Genomic DNA, 19,403 nt, shown 5'->3' with positions numbered 1-19,403 from the left:
TTTTTTTTTTTTTCTTTTTTCTTTTTTTTTTTCACATTTCAGATTATGTCTGATTATAATTATGATTATTATTCATGAGAAACAGTGAAGTATTAATCAGAGGAAAGACTTTATGTACTCCTGCCTTTAATCTCAAAACTGCTTCCAGATTTGATCTCTTGCTTTACAAAACTGATTTTTTTTTCAACACTGCAAATGTTTGCTAGTATTTAGAGGTTGGTCTATGTCCTTTATAGTCAATACTGTCTGTGTTTATTGATAATAAAACTGCAGCTGCTACACTCTGCGCAGCTTCTGGTACAACAGACTTTAATTTATGGGTGTTCAAAGCAAGGAGAAGGCTCTGAGGTCAGCATGTTAGTGTGAAGAGACTCTAGATCTTGGTGTTTATGAATCAAAATAAAGCTGAGTGCAGTGGACAAGTCCATGTGCTGCTCTTAACCCTAGGAACAAGCTTGGACCCTAAGGCAGCAGAGTGTTCCTGTTTGTACTGAGACTAATGACGCATGTCCACAGGAGGTATTTGGGATTATTTATTTCCCTTAGGTTGAGTAAGATTGGCTCAACCCTAAAATCTGGCTCCCTCAATTCATCTAATTGTTGGCAACAGAGATTAAATTTCCTCCTTTTCCTGGTACCTCTGGCTCTGCAGTGCCTTTACTCCTCAACGTAGTCAGTACTAGTGGACACAAAAGGAATACAGATTTTGGAAAACATCATACTGCATTTCAAGACACACACTTTTTGTATAGTTATCCCCAAAAGCCCAACAAAACATGCTCTTTAATTTGGCAAACAACCAGAGTCTTTCGTGGGCCCACAGCCTCCACAGCCTAAGTAAATTTGTTTAAATAATTCCTTTCTTCTGCCCTCCATCAGCGGTGGCACTTTGCTACCACCAGGTGAACAGGAATTTGTAGAAGAAGTCGTGCGATTTGAAGCGAAAACCTTTCTCAGCAACGTGGGGCTGGAAGGATATCTTATACCCTTTGGCTTCAACATCCATCTGAATGCAGTCCAGCAGATCAGAGATGCTCGGCGCTGCTTTCCAGGGGCCGAACTTTACCACGGATTTTTTGTCCATGTCCAAACTGTTCAAGGCATCCTGGCACCTGGCTGCGTCCTCCTCTGTTCGGACAACGCAGACGATGACGCCGGAGCAGCGGGACGCCACCGCCTCCGCCCTGGCGATGCGGATCATCAGTTCGATGTTCTCACTGTAGTTGGGCACGCGGGCCAGGAACTGCTTCCTCGCCACGAGCTCCCCGAAAATCTGCGGGGAGTCCTCCAGCTGCTTGATCAGGGGCTCGATGTCGTAGAACAAGGCCTCCTTGTAGACGTCCTGGACGCACTGGGTGGGCACTTGGTTGCTGCGCAGGTACTCCAGGATGTATTTGAAATAGGTGCCCGGCCTGTCGATGAAGAACCTTCCCTCTGAGTCTCGCCTGAGTTTGGGCTGGCCAGTGAACATCTCTGCCAGCTTGGAGCCGGGGTGTTTCTTTAGGGTGCTCAGCGTCGTCGTGTACAGCTCCCCCCCGACGTTCAGCTCCACGATGGGTGACAGCTGCGGGTGGCACAAGGGAACAAAAACCCCACACGCGTTACCCCTCCGTGGCTGTCAGCATAAAAGCGTCAGGGAAAGGGAAAAAAGAAATACAATTGCAGCTGGAAATTGGAATGGCAGCATAAAGAGCAGGATGAACCCTTGTCCCAGGGGGGACAGATGGGAATGTCCTCATCATTTGTTTCTATATTTAGGATATTTATGCTTGGACCACATAACCAGAGCAGCAGAGACTTGGACATTTCTAAATGGGTTAGTCCTCACCACATCCCTGGGACATAGCAGAGTCATTTTACCCATAGGAAAGACAGACAAGAAGAGTTCTGGGGAAGCCGTCAGTGGTTTTGGGGTTTAATGTCGATCTCCTAAATCCCACACGAGCATTATCCCTGCTTTCAGGGCCCTCACCCTCCTGTTGCTGCACTGCAGAGGGGCGAGGACACATCTCAAAGCCGTGCAGCTCCGTTCCTCTCACCTGAGGTAATATTTTCTCTTCAAAAGCAAAACTCAAGCTTTTTGAAACCTTAGACATGGTGGGACTGGCTTTCAGCTATCTGGGGGGTCTGTTACAAACCCTGAAGCAGGATGCCAACATCCAGCATGTCTGAGGTGGAGCACAGAATCTTTTTACCTCAGTATCTGTGTGTGGTGGCATTAGATAGGACGTAAAGAGGATAATTCATGCAGCTGAGGTGGATTGAAGAAGGAAGAAGGCAAAGTTTGGATTTTGATTGGTGTTTCTTTTAGTTCACTGTCTGAAACATCAGGTGAGGCCTGCTCAGAGCGCGGGACCTGGCGTCACTTCTGACCTTGCTGAAGAACTTTTAGCAGCCTCCCTTTGGGTTTTTTTAGCGCTTGGTCGAGCGAGACGAGGAAGAAATGAGGCACTTCTTTCCTCTCACAACGTCACTCCTGTGACAAATCACACTCCCAGGACCACGCCTGCCATTGGGACAGAGCGAGTCAACAACCAGCCCTCCTCTTTCTTGGATCCGACCATGCAGGGATCTGCCCCAGTGCCTCCAGTCACATGCTGGAAGTGAAGCGTGCCAGCCAGAGCTGGCTAAAGGAGGGGACAGGAACAGACAACTCATGGCTGAGGGAAACCTCGTCTTTAAAACAGCAGCAAGCCGTGAGGTCCAGCAGAAATGAGGTCACAGCTTAGGCAAGCCAGGGAAATGATAGGAGATGCTGGCCAAAGACCCAGCTGGAATATTGCTTTGCCCCAGCAATGGGGGCTTCGTCTCAAGGGCAAGCATCTGCGACAGGGCCAAGAGAAGAGAAAACGATTCTCTGAGAGTATCTAGAGATTTCTACCCCCAAAAGTGCATGCCCCAAAGCTGTTCCTCCAGTAAAACCTCTAAGTTAGGAAATCTGCCCTTACTCCAAGTGATAACAACAGCTTTCCCCAGCAGGGTTCATTATCAGGAGGGTCTCATGTTTTTGAGCCCTTGCTCCTTTTTCAGGAGGGAGGCTGAGTGTTTCCTAATGTTTGCCACTCATACAAATGGAAAACATATTCTTTGTTAATCCAGTAGCCAGACTAACAAGCCACACAGCACACTTTTACGTTAGGGATCCAGCAAATCAAAGTTAACATCAAATATCAAATTAATTCCACAGCTTGCCAAAAGAGAAAAATAACCACCTAGGCTGTTTGCTGCTGCCTTGTATGCCTGCGAGGGACGTGGCCCTTCTGTAAGCAAAGCAGAATCCTCTTCATCACCACACATCTGGCAAGCCCCGGTGTCTTCAAAGTAGCAGATGGGGGACAAAAAACCCTATAATGAAGCCCAGGGGGGATGCTGTGATCCCAGAGGAGAGAGCTGTGTCCCCGAGCCCGTACCTTACTCACCGTGTGCAGGCTGCCGGTGACCTGCTTCCCGAGGGGCTTGTGCTCCGATGAAATGCTCATCTCCCTGAGACCCACGGTGGAAAGAAGGCAGGCAGTGGCTCGTCGACACCACAAAACCCGATACTTTCTGCTCAGCTCCTGCCCTGCACGCTGGATGGCCCTTCCAGCCCTCCTTCACTCGGTTTTACTTCACTGGGTCGTTCTTTTTACCTAATCTGCTGCCCCAGAAGCTCCAGTTTTGGCCCTAACACAGCCTCGGGACAGGTTGCAGGTCCAGCCAGAGGGGAGGGAACAGCATGAAAGCGGAAGCATTTGCTCGTTAGCTTTCTGGCAATCAGCGGGGAGCGGGCTGGACTCGGGCTGGCTGCCAGCGCACACCTCCTGTAACTCTACCTGCGCCGTCACTAGGAGCACAATGATCCTTTCCAGAGAAGGAGCACCTCTGGGGAGCCCCACTGGGCTGGATTGAAACCAAATCAACATTTTTACCACTTTTTGTCCCCCATTTTTTTTTTTTTTTTGCCCCAAACCATCTCACTGATGCTGCTATCGTATCCGATGCCGCCGTCGGCTCAGGGTGCCTACCATCTGGCCAAGGCGGTGTTATTTCCCTCGTTGCCAATACAAACCCCGGCTGCTGAGTAATTTGTGCAGGGTAAACAGGACCAAACCCGAATCTCTGCTGGAGCCTGAACCATTCTTTGCAATCGGGCCGGAAAGATTTGGTCGGTATCTTTTTTGCGCGGCGTGTTGGTTTCAGATATCCCGTGCTCAGCAAAGATCAGAAGTGGGAAACACCACAGGGCGTGTGGCGGTGGGGCTGTTTCTCACAGAACTGAAACACCCACGAGGAAATCAGTTCATTCCTTTTCTTTTTAAAAAAAAAATCAGAGTGTTTCGGGGTCCCCTGTTGCTTACAGATTTGTCCTGAGGCCACTCATTGCTTCTGTGTCTTTGTTTCATTATTGGCCAAACTGGACGTGGTTGTCCAAAGCAAAGAGGAGTTTTTGCTGGAGATGGATAAAAACATGCAGGCTTTGGGGCACACGAGGCTTCCTCAGGTCTCTCAGCTTCTGTTTCAGCTTGCCTCTTTTTTTCCAGCTTTGTCCGTAAGTCTAATAAAAGGCTTCATCTCCTCTACCCGCTCACCTTTACAACAAATCCAGTCCTCATTTGAGGCTCCATCAAAGCTGGACCCAGATACTGAAGAGCAGTAGAAGAGGCTGCTTCGTGCAACACCTTGCCTGGAAGATTTCCCTGTGCCAGAATCGAGGGTGGCTGATGAGAGAAGAGACAACAAACCTTCAGGGCCACAACACAGATCCTCGCCAGCTCAGCAAGAGGAATTAGCTGACATCCTAGAATCAGCATTTTGAGATATTTGGCTGGAGGTCACCGTGTATGTGGAAAAAATGATTGTTTTTATTCGTGCTTCTTCTGGGACTTTTTAATCCCGCCAGCAGCACGACTTGCTTGAAGATGGCATTTTTCAGTCCTGCTATGCAAATTACTCCCACTTGGATATTTTTTTGTTCTCCTTTTTGGTGAGGATTCACTTTAAACTGCCAAAGTCATCTGATCTAAAAAGGGTCCCGATTGAAAAACTTTCTCACAGCCCAAACCCTTGGCACATCGCTGCTTACCCACGGGGATTTGGTGCCTTTTTTTGGCGGTCACACCAAATCCTTCGTGGATTACTGGGACCACACATCAGATCCGCTTGCTGTCCCAGTCGAGAAAGGTTTTGCAGGGCAGCATCTGACTGCATCCAAGCCCCCTGAGCCTGCACTAAGTGGAAACAGGCGCTCGTGTCCCTCCTTTTACCCCACGGTCACAGCAACGCCGGGGAAAGCGGTGGGTGGGGGGCAAGCACTGAAAGGCAGAAATGGGATCTCAGCGCTCCACACTGCTGGTAAAACACAGCCCAGGCTGGTTTAATTCCATTCTTCCCTCGGGAAAGAAGTAAAAAGCCAACAGGGTGAATGTCTCCGTAGCCTGGAGTGACCAGGGTTTTGGGATTCCCACAACCAGCAGCCCCACTGTAGCTCCACTGCTGCTCCACATCCCTTGGGAGGCTTTGGCCACCACCGTGCTGTTTCAGTGGGGTTAGCGGGGTTTCTCCCTTTGAGGGATGGATTTGACTTTGGATTGAGCTGGAATTTCCACCCAGGATCTCTGCTGGGCTTTTCCGATGATTGCACTGAGCTGGGAAGAGAAAACCTGGAAGTTTGATGGATTTGGGGGCACCACTGCGTAGAGCTTAGTGAGAAGCTCTGAGGGTCATAGATCCCTTCCTGTCCTCAAAGGGAAGGTCGCCAACAGCTGTCACATTTCTTCTGTAGACACTTCAAAAGTAGATCTCCCACCGTCCCCAGCTTTCGAATGGCAGAAGAACATCTCCAAGACTCCAAGGGACCGTCCTTGCATTGCCTAAAAGGATTACCCTGTACACAAGCGACCACAAAAGTAATAAAAAAAAATAATTGAGCGACAAAAATAATCATAATAAATAACTCGGTGTCTGCCGAGGAATGAGCAACTTGACAATGGCTTCGTGGGGAATAAATACGTGGTTCTGAAAATTGTATAAATAGGCACGCAACAATGAGCTGGAACAGCTCTGTGCTCGTTCGTACATCGGATTGGAAAGCAGTGTTGCCCGTGCAAGAATTTTTTACCAGATTTATTTTGTTAACACATCCAGCGGGCAGCTTCTGTTACAGAGAATTAGGTCGACGGCATTCCTATCTGGGTTTTATACCCCTCTGCAAGTAAATATCCGAGGGGAAAAAAAAAAAAAAAGGAACGATTACGGAAAGCAGCTGTGAAAACAGAGAGGGAAATGAGAAGCTTGGACGCGGGGAAGCAGCTTGGAAGCAGCTCTGAGCGGCTCCTGTTGGCCTTGGGTTCCCTTTTGCCTGGTGTAGAAGTCACTCGAGGAGATAAAGGCACTTTGCTCTGTGTAGGAGGTGCTCCAGGGCTGATCTCCACCCTTCGTGTCATGTTGGAGTCATCAACTGGTGCAGAGGGCACCTCAAGAGCCCGGTTTCCACGACCCACCTGCTCCGGGGCATCTCAGGGAAGGAGATTTCCACGGAAAGCTGGGGACAGGATGAGAGGGAACGGGCTAAAGTTGCGCCAGGGGAGGTTTAGGTTGGATATTAGGAAGAACTTCTTCACCAAAAGGGTTGTGAGGCATTGGGATGGGCTGCCCGGGGAGGTGGTGGAGTCACCATCCCTGGAGGGCTTCAAAAGACGTTGAGATGTTGAACTCAGTGACGTGGTTCAGTGGAGGAGTGGTTAGGGTTAGGTCAGAGGTTGGACTGGGTGATCTTGGAGGGCTCTCCCAACCTAGACGATTCTGTGAAAGAGCCAGGCAATGGGACACCAGGACTGGGGACACCTCCAGCCTCGTGGAACAAGGCACGGCGTGGCCAAAAAGCAAAACCAGCAGCAGTTTGCTCCGGGTTCTGCTGCGAAATAGCTCCAGGGCCGCCGGGCAGCTCCAGGAGCCGCTCCTAAATCAAACAGCCGGGCGCTGAGCAAACACCAGCAACACTTCCAGCCCTTTATCTCCTCCACCCACCTTTGCGTTCTGGGGAATGTGAGGAGGTGCCTGAGGTGGCTTTGGAAAGCCCCCAAGATGCCATCGAAAGCAGCCGGTTGCTTAATTGCCTGGTTGCTGTTAATGCAGCCCGGTTCCTCGCCTGTTTTAATCTAGGGGAGCAGAATAAAAGAGGTAATTTTTCGTTTTGATAGCTGGTGAAGCCCTGCCTGGCTATGGGGTGAGCAAAAATAATTTATTCCCTTGAGGAATAATGTGAGACATGGGAAGGGAAGGGAAGGGAAGGGAAGGGAAGGGAAGGGAAGGGAAGGGAAGGGAAGGGAAGGGAAGGGAAGGGAAGGGAAGGGAAGGGAAGGGAAGGGAAGGGAAGGGAAGGGAAGGGAAGGGAAGGGAAGGGAAGGGAAGGGAAGGGAAGGGAAGGGAAGGGAAGGGAAGGGAAGGGAAGGGAAGGGAAGGGAAGGGAAGGGAAGGGAAGGGAAGGGAAGGGAAGGCACCAGCCCGTATAAAACACACATTCACACTTGCTTGAGGCTTTGCATTTTATTTCAGACCACCCTTGGGTTACATCATCAGAGACCGGTGGGGAGGTGGTTTAGACACACGCAAAAATAAAATAACATAAAATAAAATAAAAGCCTTGCTTCAAAGTTACAGATGCCTTATACAGAGCCATAACACGGAACGCTTGCTTCTGCCCTGCTGCAGGGAAATTTCACCTCCAGGGCACGGAGGTGAGACGAAGCCGGCGGGATCGGCCGCGGGGCAGCTTGGCCGGTCCAGGCAGCGCCCGGCGGGCCGGCGGCCGAGCTCGGCGCTGGTCACGGAGGACGTTCCTCGGTGGGACTTGGCGCAGGAGAAAAGCTGCCGCTGGGCTGTGGACGTCAGAGCACCCTGCGGGGAAAACGGAGGTGGTTTGGGTTGGAAAGACTTCATCCTTGGTTGAATTTCGTCCAAAATTAGGGTTGGCGTTGCTGTTCAGGGCATCTTTTCTGTACGCGTGCGCTGTCAGAGCTCTGTTGGGTGCTGAGCCCATGGTTGGGGTTGGGTAGCAGGGCCAAGGGGACTGAGGGATTGAAGTCCCACCAGCCCAGAGCCTGGCTTTGTTTTCCAGGAGGATTGAGGTAGCTGATGGCACATCTCGTTTAGATATCTGGAGACCCAAAAGGGCCAATTTACCCCCCGAAAAAATAATCCTATGGTTTTCCTCCAAGAGGAAGGAGAAGCAGCTGGAGCACCGGTGTCTGGCAGCTCCTGCAGACCAAAACTCAGGGTCCTCCAAGCACCCGGCCCCTTCCTCCCTGAAGATGCTTTGGGATATTTGGAGTCTGCCCAGAGGGAGCCAGACATTGCCTAAACTGCAAGCTGGGGGGTTTGGGGACAACTTGGAGCTCGCTGAGTGACCTTTGTCCAGCGGCACAGCCCTGTGCCAGTTGGCAACTGGGAAGGACAAACACTGGAGGAGCTGTTGAGCAATGAAGGGCTCAAAACTCTTGGGGTTTGGGGGAGTGATGCAAACGCTGGGAAGACGCCCAGCTGATGGGGCAAGGAGATGACACTGTGCCACCCCTTGGCCGGCTCCTCCTCAGGCTCCGCGTCTCCCCAAACTCTTACCTCGGAGGCTGGCGGGGGGGTGCAGGCTCACGAGCTGGACTGATCGTCGCTGAGGTTGATCTGCTCCAGGATCTGGCTGTACCTGCGGGTCAGGGCTTTGGTGTTTTTGGTCAGGTCGGTGAGGACCTGCTGCAGGCCGTTCACGTGGTGGGACAGGCGTTCCTCCAGGTTGCCCTCGGCTCCGTCGTCCGGGGACACCTCGGCGTCGCCTTCGGCGTCCCCACCGGGGCCGGGGTCGGTGACGGAGGCCAGGCCTCGCTCCACCACGGGCTTGATGGCCTTGAGGAGCTGGTAGCGCTCGTACAGGTCTGTGGGGCCGCCCTCGGGGGCCTCCCCATCCCGCTCCTGCTGTGGGAAGACCCCTCGCAGCAGGCTGGGGAACATCACCTCCTGCTCCATCTTCTGGGTGGCCGAGAAGTACTGCTCCATGGCCTCAGTGCTTCTCCTGCTGCTCCCCGCGTGTCCCACAGGGGCTTTTTATGCTCTGCTCTCCTCTCCTCCCCTCTGCTTCCTCCTCCCCTGGCCGGGCTGGGCTCCAGCCCCATGTCCCTGGCTGTGCCCTTAGCCCCATTTGGCCCCGGTGCCGCCGTGTCCCCGGGTGCCCAGGGAGCCGGGTGGCTCTCGGGCAGCTTCGTGCTGCTTTTTGGGGTGGGTTCGGTTGGGATTTGGTGGCACTGGTGACAGCAGGACACAAGGCAGGGGGCTGGAAGCCTTTGGTCCAGCACTGCGGGTTGTCCCCTATGTTCCCGCTCGTGTCTGTATGCTCAGCTCACCCATTTTGGGATCAGTTCCTGGTGTGAGGCAGAGAACCCAACGCTGCAGTCCTTTTGGGGTAAATCTCTGCGAGCAGCGGCAACAGGGGCTGTTGCAGCATCCCCTGCCGTGGTGGAGGGGGCCTGATGCGCCGTGGGGTGCTGCCCAGGGACCTTTGGAGCTGGTGGCAGGTCACAGCCCCTGCCTGGAACATCTTGGGGCCCTTATCAGTCACGTTCATCAGCGGTGCTGAGCTCTCCGGATGCCCTGAGAGGACCCTGCCCGGGGCACCGGGAGCTTCTCCAGCCAAAATCCTGAGCCAGGAGCATTGCCTGAGCTGGGCTCAGCCTTCCTCGCTCTGCTGCCACCTCCTCCCCCTCGCTCAGCCCCCATCCTCCTGCTCCGGGTGGGTGAATGACCGCGGGGACATCCCCACCCCAAGCACCCCGCGTGGCTCCTGGGGTCGGGCACCTGCGGGTCCACGGGGTGCTGGGGGGTCCAGGGCTGGTTCTGCCCAGTTTCCCCTCACCGAGCTCCAGGAGATGTTTCTCAGCCCACCTCCCCCGCCTGTCCGGGTCCCTCTGTATGGCAGCACGCCCCCCTGGTGGATCTCCCACTCCCCACAGGACTTTTTTCCCCAAATTTAGTCTTTTTTTCCCCAGATCTCATTGCCACAGGACAGCTTCGGCGCCTCCCCGCGTCACCACCCCGTGGTCGGGGATCAGACAGAAACCCACAAGTGTGCCAGGACAAAGGGGTGCATGGGACATGGATCCGTCCCGAATTTAGGGGATTTCTTCATGGCGGTGCCACGCAGGCACCTCCTTGCTCACCTGTAAGGGCTGGAGGTGACCCCGCTGAATCCCCCTTCTGCTGCTTCTGTCACCCCCACCCAGCCCCATAACCCATGGCTCCTGCACGGGGCTGCTGCCTGCCTGCTCCCTCCCAGCTCCTGCCTGGTTTCCAGCCTCCTTATGGGGTCAGCCCTATGTATGGGGTCAGCCCTCCTTATGGGGTCAGCCCTCCTTATGGGGTCAGCCCTCCTTGTGGGGTCAGCCCTCTGTATGGGGTCAGCCTTCCTCATGGGGTCATCCCTTCTTATGGGGTCAGCCTTCCTATGGGGTCAGCCCTCCTCATGGGGCCAGTCCTCCTCGTGGGGTCAGCCATCCTTAGGGGATCATCCCTCCTTATGGGGTCATCCCTCCTTGTGGGGTCATCCCTCCTCATGGGGTCATTCCTCCTTATGGGGTCATCCCTCCTTATGGGGTTGGCCTTCCTTCTGGGGTCAGCCCTCCTCGTGGGGTCAGCCATCCTTATGGGGTCAGCCCTCCTAACAGGGTCATCCCTCCTTGTGGGGTCATCCCTCCTCATGGGGTCATCCCACCTTATGGGGTCACCTCCAGCAGAGCAGAGCCCATGCTGTGGTGGAAAGGGTCTGATCTGTCATGGGGTGCTGCCAGGGACCTTTGGAGCTCGGGGCAGGTCACAGCCCCTTCTGGGTGTCCCCCCATCCTCCCAAATCCCTCTCATGGGGTCACCTCCCCTTCACAAAACCATCTTTCCCCCCTTGCAGAGGTGGCTCCTGCCTCTCCCCAGCACACGCTGAGCCTCACGCCGGCTCCCACGGCCCCAAAACCCAAAGTGTCCCCCTCCCAGCTCCCTGGGGCCCCTCTCTGGGGCCACTTGTCCCAGCCACAGGCTGCAGACGGACCCCGCTTGTCCCCGTGTCCCACACCACCACAAGCACGCGGCCGCTTCGGAAGAGTCCTTTTATTAGCAAAGAGAGGGGCAAAGGCCCGCGCGGCTCCAGGTACCAGCTGGAACCAGCTCCGCAGAGCTCGGGGCGAGAGCGCGAGGCCGCCGCCTGCCCCCACCACCGCTTCTGCTGCTGCTGCTGCTGCTGCTGGTGGTGGTCGCCAATCGAGAGGAGGGCGCGAGGCGGGCGGCTCCGTGGAGGCCCCGGAGGGCGGCGAGGGCTCTGGCGCTGAGGATCCGGCCCCACGGCGTTCCCCGCGGGTCCTGGCGCTGGAGGTGGAGGAGCGGGGCTGGGGGAAGAGGCAGAGACGCCGCGTGATGCCCGGCGCCTCTCCCACGCGCCCGGGCTCCGCCAGCACCTCCCCGGGGTCTCCCCCCATCCCAGGCTCCGTCCCCCAGCCCTCGCTCACCTGGAGCCCGCGGCGGCTTCACCAGCTGGGCTGCCCGTCGCCGGGGCTGATCTGCTCCAGGATCTGGCTGTACCTGCGCGTCAGGGCCGTGGTGTCCCTGGCCAGGTGGCTGAGGACCTGCTGCAAGCCGGCCAGGTGGTGGGACAGGCGCTCCTCCAGGTTGTCCTCGGCTCCGTCGGCCGGGGACGCCTCGGCGTCGTCCTCGGTGTCCCCGCTGCTGCCGGGGTCGGTGACGGAGGCCAGGCCTCGCTCCACCACGGGCTTGATGGCCTTGAGGAGCTGGTAGCGCTCGTACAGGTCTGTGGGGCCGCCCTCGGGGGCCTCCCCGTCCCGCTCCTGCTGCGGGAAGACCCCTCGCAGCAGGCTGGGGAACATCACCTCCTGCTCCATCTTCTGGGTGGCCGACAAGTACTGCTCCATGGCCTCAGCGCTTCTCCTGCTGCTCCCCGTGTGTCCCACAGAGGCTTTTTATGGAGCCGGGCACGGCCCCGCTCCGCTCCCCTCTCCACCCCTCTGCTCCCTGGGCACTGTGGTGCTGGGCTGGGCTCCAGCCCCATGTCCCTGGCTCTGCCCGCGCGTGGCCTTGGCCTCAGCTGGCCCCCGGTGTCGCCGTGTCCCCAGGGTGCCCAGGCAAAAGGCCGGGCTGCCAGGGAGTGTGGCAACCAGCTCCTATTTTGGGATCGGCCGCCGGGTCCTTTGGCCCTTTGGCAGCCCTCGCCGGTAGCAGCTCTGCCCCGCATGCACACCGTGGGACGCTCGGCCCCACGTGCTCTCACGCCGGGGCCCCATGGCTGTCCCCACCTCTTCCCCTAAACAGACCTAAACGTTCCCCTAAAGGACCAGGAGACCCCAAGGCACAGGACCCCGAGTGGCTGCTGGGGTCGGGCCACAAAATTATGGAGCAGAGTGGGCACAAAGGAGCCCACGGGGCCTCACGGGATGCACCCAGGGGTGCTGAGGGAGCTGGCAGGTGGCGATGCAACAAGGGGAAGTCGTGCCTGAACTACCTGAGACGCTGCTAAAAGGAAATCACCAGCTTGATGGGAGAGGGGGGAGCAGTGGATTTTGTCTTCCTGGACTTCAATAGGGCTTTGACACTGTCCCCATAACATCCCCATGGAGTCGCTGCTGAAGTAGGGGAAGGGGGAGAGGCCAGCGAGGGGGTTCGAAAAGTGCCCGAATGGCTGCACCCAGAGAGGGGTGGGCAGGGGAGCAAAGTCCTGCTGGAAAATGGACACACGTGGAGCACCCCGTGGGCAGTACGGACCCAGCCGTGTTTGACAACTTCAGTAATGATCCGGGCGACCCCACAGATCGCAGCCTCAGCAAGTTTGCTGATGCTATGCCACGGGGAGGAGCGGCAGGTCGGGCACAGGGCCACACAGCCATCCAGGAGGACGTGGCCAGGCTGGGGAGGTGGGCTGAGAAACATCTCCTGGAGCTCAGTGAGGGGAAGGACAAAGCCCTGGCACCACAGGGACCCACCGCTGCCCGACCCCAGCAGCCACGCGGGGTCCTGTGCTTTGGGGTCTCCAGCCCCTGGTCCTTTAGGGGCACGTTTAGGTCTGTTTAGGGGAAGAGGTGGGGGCAGCCACGGGGCCCCAGCATGAGGGCACGTGGGGCCGAGCATCCCACGGTGTGCACGCGGGGCAGAGCTGCTACCGGTGAGGGCTGCCAAAGGGCCAAAGGACCCCGTGGCTGATCCCAAAATAGGAGCTGGTTGCCACACTCCCTGGCAGCCCGGCCTTTGGCCCTGTTGCAAGCGCCAGGCGCCGCCGCCGGACATGCTCCCAGTGGGATCTCAGCAGAACTTCAGCCCTGCTCTGATCTTGGCCTTTTCCATGTCCCCTGCAAGCAGCATCCCCAGCACGTGGGGACGGACACGCTGCGGTGCCGGGGACCACCCTTGGGTTGCTGAGTCCCCATCGGCTGCCCCGAGCCCCACAGCAGCCCAGGAGGACAACGCTCGGCCCCGGGGTGGGGAGCAGGAGGTGGTGTCCCCCCGTGTGTCCCCCTGTGTCTTGGCTGCCTCAGGGCCTTGCTCAACACCCGTGGCCCCAACGGGACGGTGGGGGACAGGCACAGGGGCAGAGGGAACGACCCCCTGGGTGGCAGCAGCACCGCTGGGGCTGGGGGAGCAGAGCCAGGGACACAGCGCGGCCACCGAGCCCCGGCCAAAGCCACCCCAGCGGCAATAACACCCCCAGACTCCCGAGTGGCCTTGGCGGGATGGGAAATCTTCAGGCGGAGGCCGCACAGCACCTCCCCTCCTCGCCACCCGGCTCCCTGGGCACCTCAGGGACACGGCGGCACCGGGGGCCAGCTGGGGCCAAGGCCACGCGCGGGCAGAGCCAGGGACATGGAGCTGGAGCCCAGCCCGGCCAGGGGAGGAGGAAGCAGAGGGGAGGAGAGGGGAACGGAGCGGGGCCGAGCCCGGCCCCATAAAAAGCCTCTGTGGGACACACGGGGAGCAGCAGGAGAAGCGCTGAGGCCATGGAGCAGTACTTCTCGGCCACCCAGAAGATGGAGCAGGAGGTGATGTTCCCCAGCCTGCTGCGAGGGGTCTTCCCGCAGCAGGAGCGGGACGGGGAGGCCCCCGAGGGCGGCCCCACAGACCTGTACGAGCGCTACCAGCTCCTCAAGGCCATCAAGCCCGTGGTGGAGCGAGGCCTGGCCTCCGTCACCGACCCCGGCGGCAGCGGGGACACCGAGGACGATGCCGAGGCGTCCCTGGATGACGGAGCCGAGGGCAACCTGGAGGAGCGCCTGTCCCACCACCTGGCCGGCTTGCAGCAGGTCCTCAGCCACCTGGCCAGGGACACCACGGCCCTGACGCGCAGGTACAGCCAGATCCTGGAGCAGATCAGCCCCGGCGACGGGCAGCCCAGCTGGTGAAGCCGCCGCGGGCTCCAGGTGAGCGAGGGCTGGGGGACGGAGCCTGGGATGGGGGGAGACCCCGGGGAGGTGCTGGCAGAGCCCGGGCGCACGGGAGAGGCGCCGGGCATCACGCGGCGTCTCTGCCTCTTCCCCCAGCCCCGCTCCTCCGCCTCCAGCGCCAGGACCCGCGGGGAACGCCGTGGGGCCGGATCCTCAGCGCCAGAGCCCTCGCCGCCCTCCGGGGCCGCCACGGAGCCGCCCGCCTCGCGCCCTCCTCTCGATTGGCGACCACCAGCAGCAGCAGCAGCAGCAGCAGCAGCAGCAGAAGCGGTGGTGGGGGCAGGCGGCGGCCTCGCGCTCTCGCCCCGAGCTCTGCGGAGCTGGTTCCAGCTGGTACCTGGAGCCGCGCGGGCCTTTGCCCCTCTCTTTGCTAATAAAAGGACTCTTCCGAAGCGGCCGCGTGCTTGTGGTGTTGTGGGACACGGGGACAAGCGGGGTCCGTCTGCAGCCCCAGCACCTGCGGCTGGGACAAGTGGCCCCGGAGAGGGGCCCCAGGGAGCTGGGAGGGGGACACTTTGGGTTTTGGGGCCGTGGGAGCCGGCATGAGGCTCAGCGTGTGCTGGGGAGAGACAGGAGCCACCTCTGCAAGGGGGGAAAGATGGTTTTGTGAAGGGGAGGTTACCCCATGAGAGGGATTTGGGAGGATGGGGGGACACCCAGAAGGGGCTGTGACCTGCCCCGAGCTCCAAAGGTCCCTGGCAAGGCCGCACCTGCAGTATTTTCTTCCACCTTTTTATATTTCCAGACCTAAATGTTTAAACACATCTGGAAATATTCCTGCCTCCAGACGTGCTGAGCACCCTGCAGTGAAATTCGGGAGAGCTGCGGATTCTCAGCATGTCTGGAACACATTCGGGGTCAACGTGCTGACTTAGGATCCACAAAGCAGGGCAGAAAGATTGAATCATGATCACCAGGAAAGAAAAAACAACGTAAGAAAGCAAAATATATTGATATAACGTAACAGAAGAACAAAAACCTGAATACACTGTGTTTAATCCTAACTTTTATTCAGTGAAAATGAAGGATAGCTCTTTACCCAGGCCATGAGCAGCCTGCAGGAGTTCTCAGGATGGAATTGGGAGGATGCTTGGTGAGACGCAGGCTTGTAGCTGCTGGGGAAACCCTCAGCGGATTGGAATGAAGTCCTCCAGAAGCTCTCCGATTCTTTTCTTTCCTGCAAGGGGCAAGGAGATGGTTTAGGACACCCCCTACTCAACATCTGACATCGATTTGAAAGATTTAAATACTTGAGTCATCATTTTTTCCTGTTCAGAAGGTTACCAAGCCACCAAAAACCTCTCTCTTGCTACCAGCTAGCTTGCTGCACAAACCCAGCACGTGATTTCTTTTCCAAGGGGCAGAAGTGCAGAGCCCACTTCTGCAACGCCTCCTTACGTCTGCAGCCGCCCGCTGACACAGCGCGATGCCATCATCATCCAACGGGCAGCCAGCTGGCTGTGCTTCACGAGAAAACAAACAATTCTGCCCTCAGCTGTGCTGTCGTATCGCTGGGTTCAGCCAAGCACGTTCAGTGAAACTTTTATTTACCGAGACACTTTTTGTGATTTCTGATATTCGTTACGTTGTTGGATTTTCATTTACTGGCACAATTTTGGTCCATTTGCTTATTTCGGTTTGGCTCTGCCATTTTTATACTGAAATAAGTTATTAAGAGGAAGAGTTGGTCATCAGCTTAACAAAAATATCCGCTTTCAGATGCTAACTGCTGACTGCTGCTACAATTTATATCGTGAAACAGCATCAAAAGCATTTTGAGTTGTCAAAAAAGAACCTGCAAGCAGCACGTCGACGTCTTGTTATATTTATATGTTTGTTTATTAACCTAAATGCTACGGCAGGCTGAGGTCTTTCCCAAAATACCAACCTGCTGTCTTGAAGTCCTCCGGGTGGTGCCTGACGTACTCGAACATTTCGCGGTCCTTCTTGGCGTGCACGTACTGGGTGCGCTTGGCGAGGAAGTAGCCAGCGAACCAGCCCACGGTGGTGAGGAGAACCTGGCGGTGAACACCTGCAAGGGGAAAAGAAAAGGCCAAAAGGGGTGATCTGACATCGAGGACACAAAAAAAAGAAATAAAAAAAAGATCCCTCGCTTCAGATTGTCCCCAAATCCCCCTCCAAAATCTCAGAGTCGCCCCAAATCCCCCCCCCCCCGCCTGTCACCTCAGGGTTCCCCCCCAGTTCCCTGAATTCCCCTCAAATCCTCTCCATATCCCTCAGAGTTCCCCCAAATCTTCCCCATTACACCTCAGAGTCCTCCTAAATCCCTCTCCACATCCCCTCAGAATCTCCCCAAACCCTGCCCTACCCCTCAGAATCCCAAATCCCTCCCCAAAGCCCTTCTGAATCCCTGACAAACCACTCAACCCCTCAGAATCCCCCCAAATCCCTCCCCATATCCTCCCCATTACCCCTCAGAGTCCTACTAAACCCCTCACCACATCCCCTCAGAATCTCCCCAAATCCTGCCCAACCCATCAGAATCCCCCCAGACCCTCCCCATTACCCCTCCAAATCCCCCAAATCCCTCCCCATTACCCCTGAGTCCCCCCAGAACCTCATTACCCCTCAGAATCCCCCCAAATCCCTCACCATATCCTTCAGACACCCTTCAAATCCTCCCATTACCCCTCAGAGACCTCCAAACCCCTCACCACATCCCCTCAGAATTTCCCCAAATCCCTCTCCAACCCCTCAGAGCCCTCCCAAATCCATCCCCAACCCCTCAAAGCCCCCCTTCGATCCTCCCCATTACCCCTCAGTCCCCAAAATCCCTCCCCATTACCCCTCAGACCCCCCTCAAATCCTCCCTATTATCCTCAGTCCTCCTAAACTCCTTACCACATACCCTCAGAATCCCCCCAAATCCCTCCCCATTACCCCACAGAATCCCCCCTAGATCCTCCCCATTACCCCAGTCCTCTCAAATCCCTCCCCATTGCCCCTCACTGCCCCCAAATCCCCCCATTACCCCTCAAGATCCCTCCAAATCTCTCTCCATATCCCTCAGACAGCCCTCAAATCCCTCAGAGACCTCCTAAACCCCTCACCACATCCCCTCAGAATCCCCCCAAATCCCTCCCCAACCCTTCAGACTCCCCATAGATCCTCCCTATTACCCCTCTGAGTCCTCCTAAACCCCTTCACATCCCCTCAGAATCCTCCCCAAAGCCCTCCCCAATCCCTGAAAGCCCCCCTTAAATCCTCTCCATTACCCCTCAGACCCCCCAAATCCCTCCCCATTACCCCCCAGAATCCCCCCAAATCCCTCCCCATATCCCTCAGACACCCCTCAAATCCCTCAGAGACCTCCTAAACCCCTCACCACATCCCCTCAGGATCCCCCCAAATCCCTCCCCATTACCCCACAGAATCCCCCCAAATCCCCCCAACCCCTCAGAGTCCCCTCTAAATCCTCCCCCATTACCCCTCAGCCCCCCAAATCCTTCCCCAACCCCTCAAAGCCCCCCTTAGATCCTCCCCCTTCCCCCTCAGAGTCCCACCTAGGTCCTCCCCATTACCCCTCAGACCCCCAAATCCATCCCCATTACCCCTATATCCTCCCCATTCCCCCTCAGACCCCCCAAATCCCTCCCCATTCCCCCTCAGATCCCCCAAATCTCTCCCCTTTACCCCACAGAATTCCCCCAAATCCCTCCACAACCCCTCAAAGCCCCCCCAAGATTCTCCCCATTACCCCTCAGTTCTCCCAAATCCCTCCTCATTACCCCACAGAATCCCCCCAAATCCCTCCCCAACCCCTCAGAGCCCCCCCTAGGTCCTCCCCATTCCCCCTCAGACCCCCAAATCCATCCCCATTACCTCTCAGAATCGCCCCCAAATCCCTCCCCTTTACCTCACAGAAATCCCCCAAATCCCTCCCCAACTCCTCAAAGCCTCCCCTAAATCCCTCCCCATTACCCCCAGGATCCCCCCAAATTACTCCCCATTTCCCTACAGAATCCCCCCAAATCCCTCCCCATTACACCTCAGAGCCCCCCAAATCCCTCCCCTTTACCCCACAGAATCCCCCCAGCCCCCCCAACCCCTCAGAGTCCCCACTAAATCCTCCCCATTATCCCTCAGCCCCCCAAATCCCTCCCCAACACCTCAAAGTCCCCCTTAAATCCTCCCCATTACCTCTCAGACCCCCTAAACCCTCCCCATTACCCCACAGAATCCCCCCAAATCCCTCCCCAACCCCTCAAAGCCCCCCTTAAATCCTCCCCATTCACCCTCAGAGTCCCCCCAGGTCCTCCCCATTCCCCCTCAGTCCCCCCAGATCCCTCCCCATTACCTCATAGAATCCCTCCAAATCCCCCCAACCCCTCAGAATTCCCCCTAAATCCTCCCCATTACCCCTCAGCCCCCCAAATCCCTCCCCATTCCCCCAGACCCTCCAAATCCCTCCCCATTCCCGCTCAGACCCCCCATTCCCCCTCAGACCCCCCAAACCCTCCCCATTCCCCCAAACCCAGCCTGTCCCCCCCAACCCCTCACTCCCCCTTCCCCAACGCCCCCAACCCACCCCCCCCTCACCTCCCCTCACCCTCCCAAACCCCAAACCCACCCCAAAGCCCAAACCAACCCCAAAACCCCACACCCCAGCCCCTTCCCCCGTCCCTTACCCGCCGTGAGGAGGGGCCGCTGGCTGAAGCCGTTGGCCAGCAGTGCCGCCATCCAGCCGGCGCCTCCCAGCCACGCCGACATCTTGTTCAACAGCGGTGGCGGCGGCAGCCCCCGCGCCTCCTCAGGGACGGCCGCCATGGCGCCCGGGCCGCCCAAGGTGACCGCCCGCCTCCCTGCGCCTCCGCCAGCCCCTCCGCCGAGCCCGCCCGCCCCTCACGCGGGTTCCGCCGCCTTCTTTCCTCACTCTTCACTTCGATTTTGAACGAAAATCGGTGTTTTTAACGCAAACGCCCTCCCCTAAAT

The 19,403-nt window shown here is 57.1% G+C and overlaps 5 protein-coding genes across 7 annotated transcripts; 1 reads left to right on the top strand and 4 right to left on the bottom strand.

The window, feature by feature from the left end:
• Positions 1–892: 892 nt before the first annotated feature.
• Positions 893–3,479, bottom strand: KCTD14 (potassium channel tetramerization domain containing 14). Its single transcript, XM_032180632.1, has 2 exons — positions 3,420–3,479; positions 893–1,564 (listed from the first exon to the last, which is right to left on the bottom strand). The coding sequence occupies exons 1-2, from the start codon at positions 3,477–3,479 to the stop codon at positions 893–895; spliced, it is 732 nt and encodes a 243-aa protein (XP_032036523.1).
• A 5,143-nt stretch (positions 3,480–8,622) lies between these two features.
• LOC116502244 (mid1-interacting protein 1-B-like) lies at positions 8,623–9,024 on the bottom strand. The gene has a single exon (XM_032208050.1). The coding sequence runs from the start codon at positions 9,022–9,024 to the stop codon at positions 8,623–8,625; it is 402 nt and encodes a 133-aa protein (XP_032063941.1).
• A 2,507-nt stretch (positions 9,025–11,531) lies between these two features.
• LOC116502215 (mid1-interacting protein 1-B-like) lies at positions 11,532–11,933 on the bottom strand. The gene has a single exon (XM_032208007.1). The coding sequence runs from the start codon at positions 11,931–11,933 to the stop codon at positions 11,532–11,534; it is 402 nt and encodes a 133-aa protein (XP_032063898.1).
• Positions 11,934–14,006: 2,073 nt separating this feature from the next.
• Positions 14,007–14,408, top strand: LOC116502216 (mid1-interacting protein 1-B-like). The gene has a single exon (XM_032208008.1). It carries the CDS (start codon positions 14,007–14,009, stop codon positions 14,406–14,408), a length of 402 nt encoding a protein of 133 aa, XP_032063899.1.
• Positions 14,409–15,434: 1,026 nt separating this feature from the next.
• On the bottom strand, positions 15,435–19,387 carry NDUFC2 (NADH:ubiquinone oxidoreductase subunit C2). Of its 3 annotated transcripts, XR_004253741.1 has the most exons (4): positions 19,100–19,387; positions 16,339–16,482; positions 16,002–16,108; positions 15,636–15,913 (listed from the first exon to the last, which is right to left on the bottom strand). XR_004253741.1 is itself a non-coding variant. In XM_032194634.1 (3 exons), the coding sequence occupies exons 1-3, from the start codon at positions 19,236–19,238 to the stop codon at positions 15,578–15,580; spliced, it is 333 nt and encodes a 110-aa protein (XP_032050525.1). In that variant the 5' UTR covers positions 19,239–19,379; the 3' UTR covers positions 15,435–15,577. The 3 variants fall into 3 exon arrangements, 2 of the variants coding, with proteins under 2 accessions (XP_032050525.1, XP_032050538.1); XM_032194634.1 differs by lacking the exons at positions 15,636–15,913; positions 16,002–16,108 and adding an exon at positions 15,435–15,627 and having other exon boundaries at positions 19,100–19,379; XM_032194647.1 differs by lacking the exon at positions 15,636–15,913 and having other exon boundaries at positions 15,956–16,108.
• Positions 19,388–19,403: the final 16 nt, after the last annotated feature.

The sequence above is a fragment of the Aythya fuligula genome, chromosome 1, assembly GCF_009819795.1.
Source record: "Aythya fuligula isolate bAytFul2 chromosome 1, bAytFul2.pri, whole genome shotgun sequence".
NCBI classification, from domain to species: Eukaryota; Metazoa; Chordata; class Aves; order Anseriformes; family Anatidae; genus Aythya; species Aythya fuligula.
This window is presented reverse-complemented; position numbering and strand designations above follow the sequence as displayed.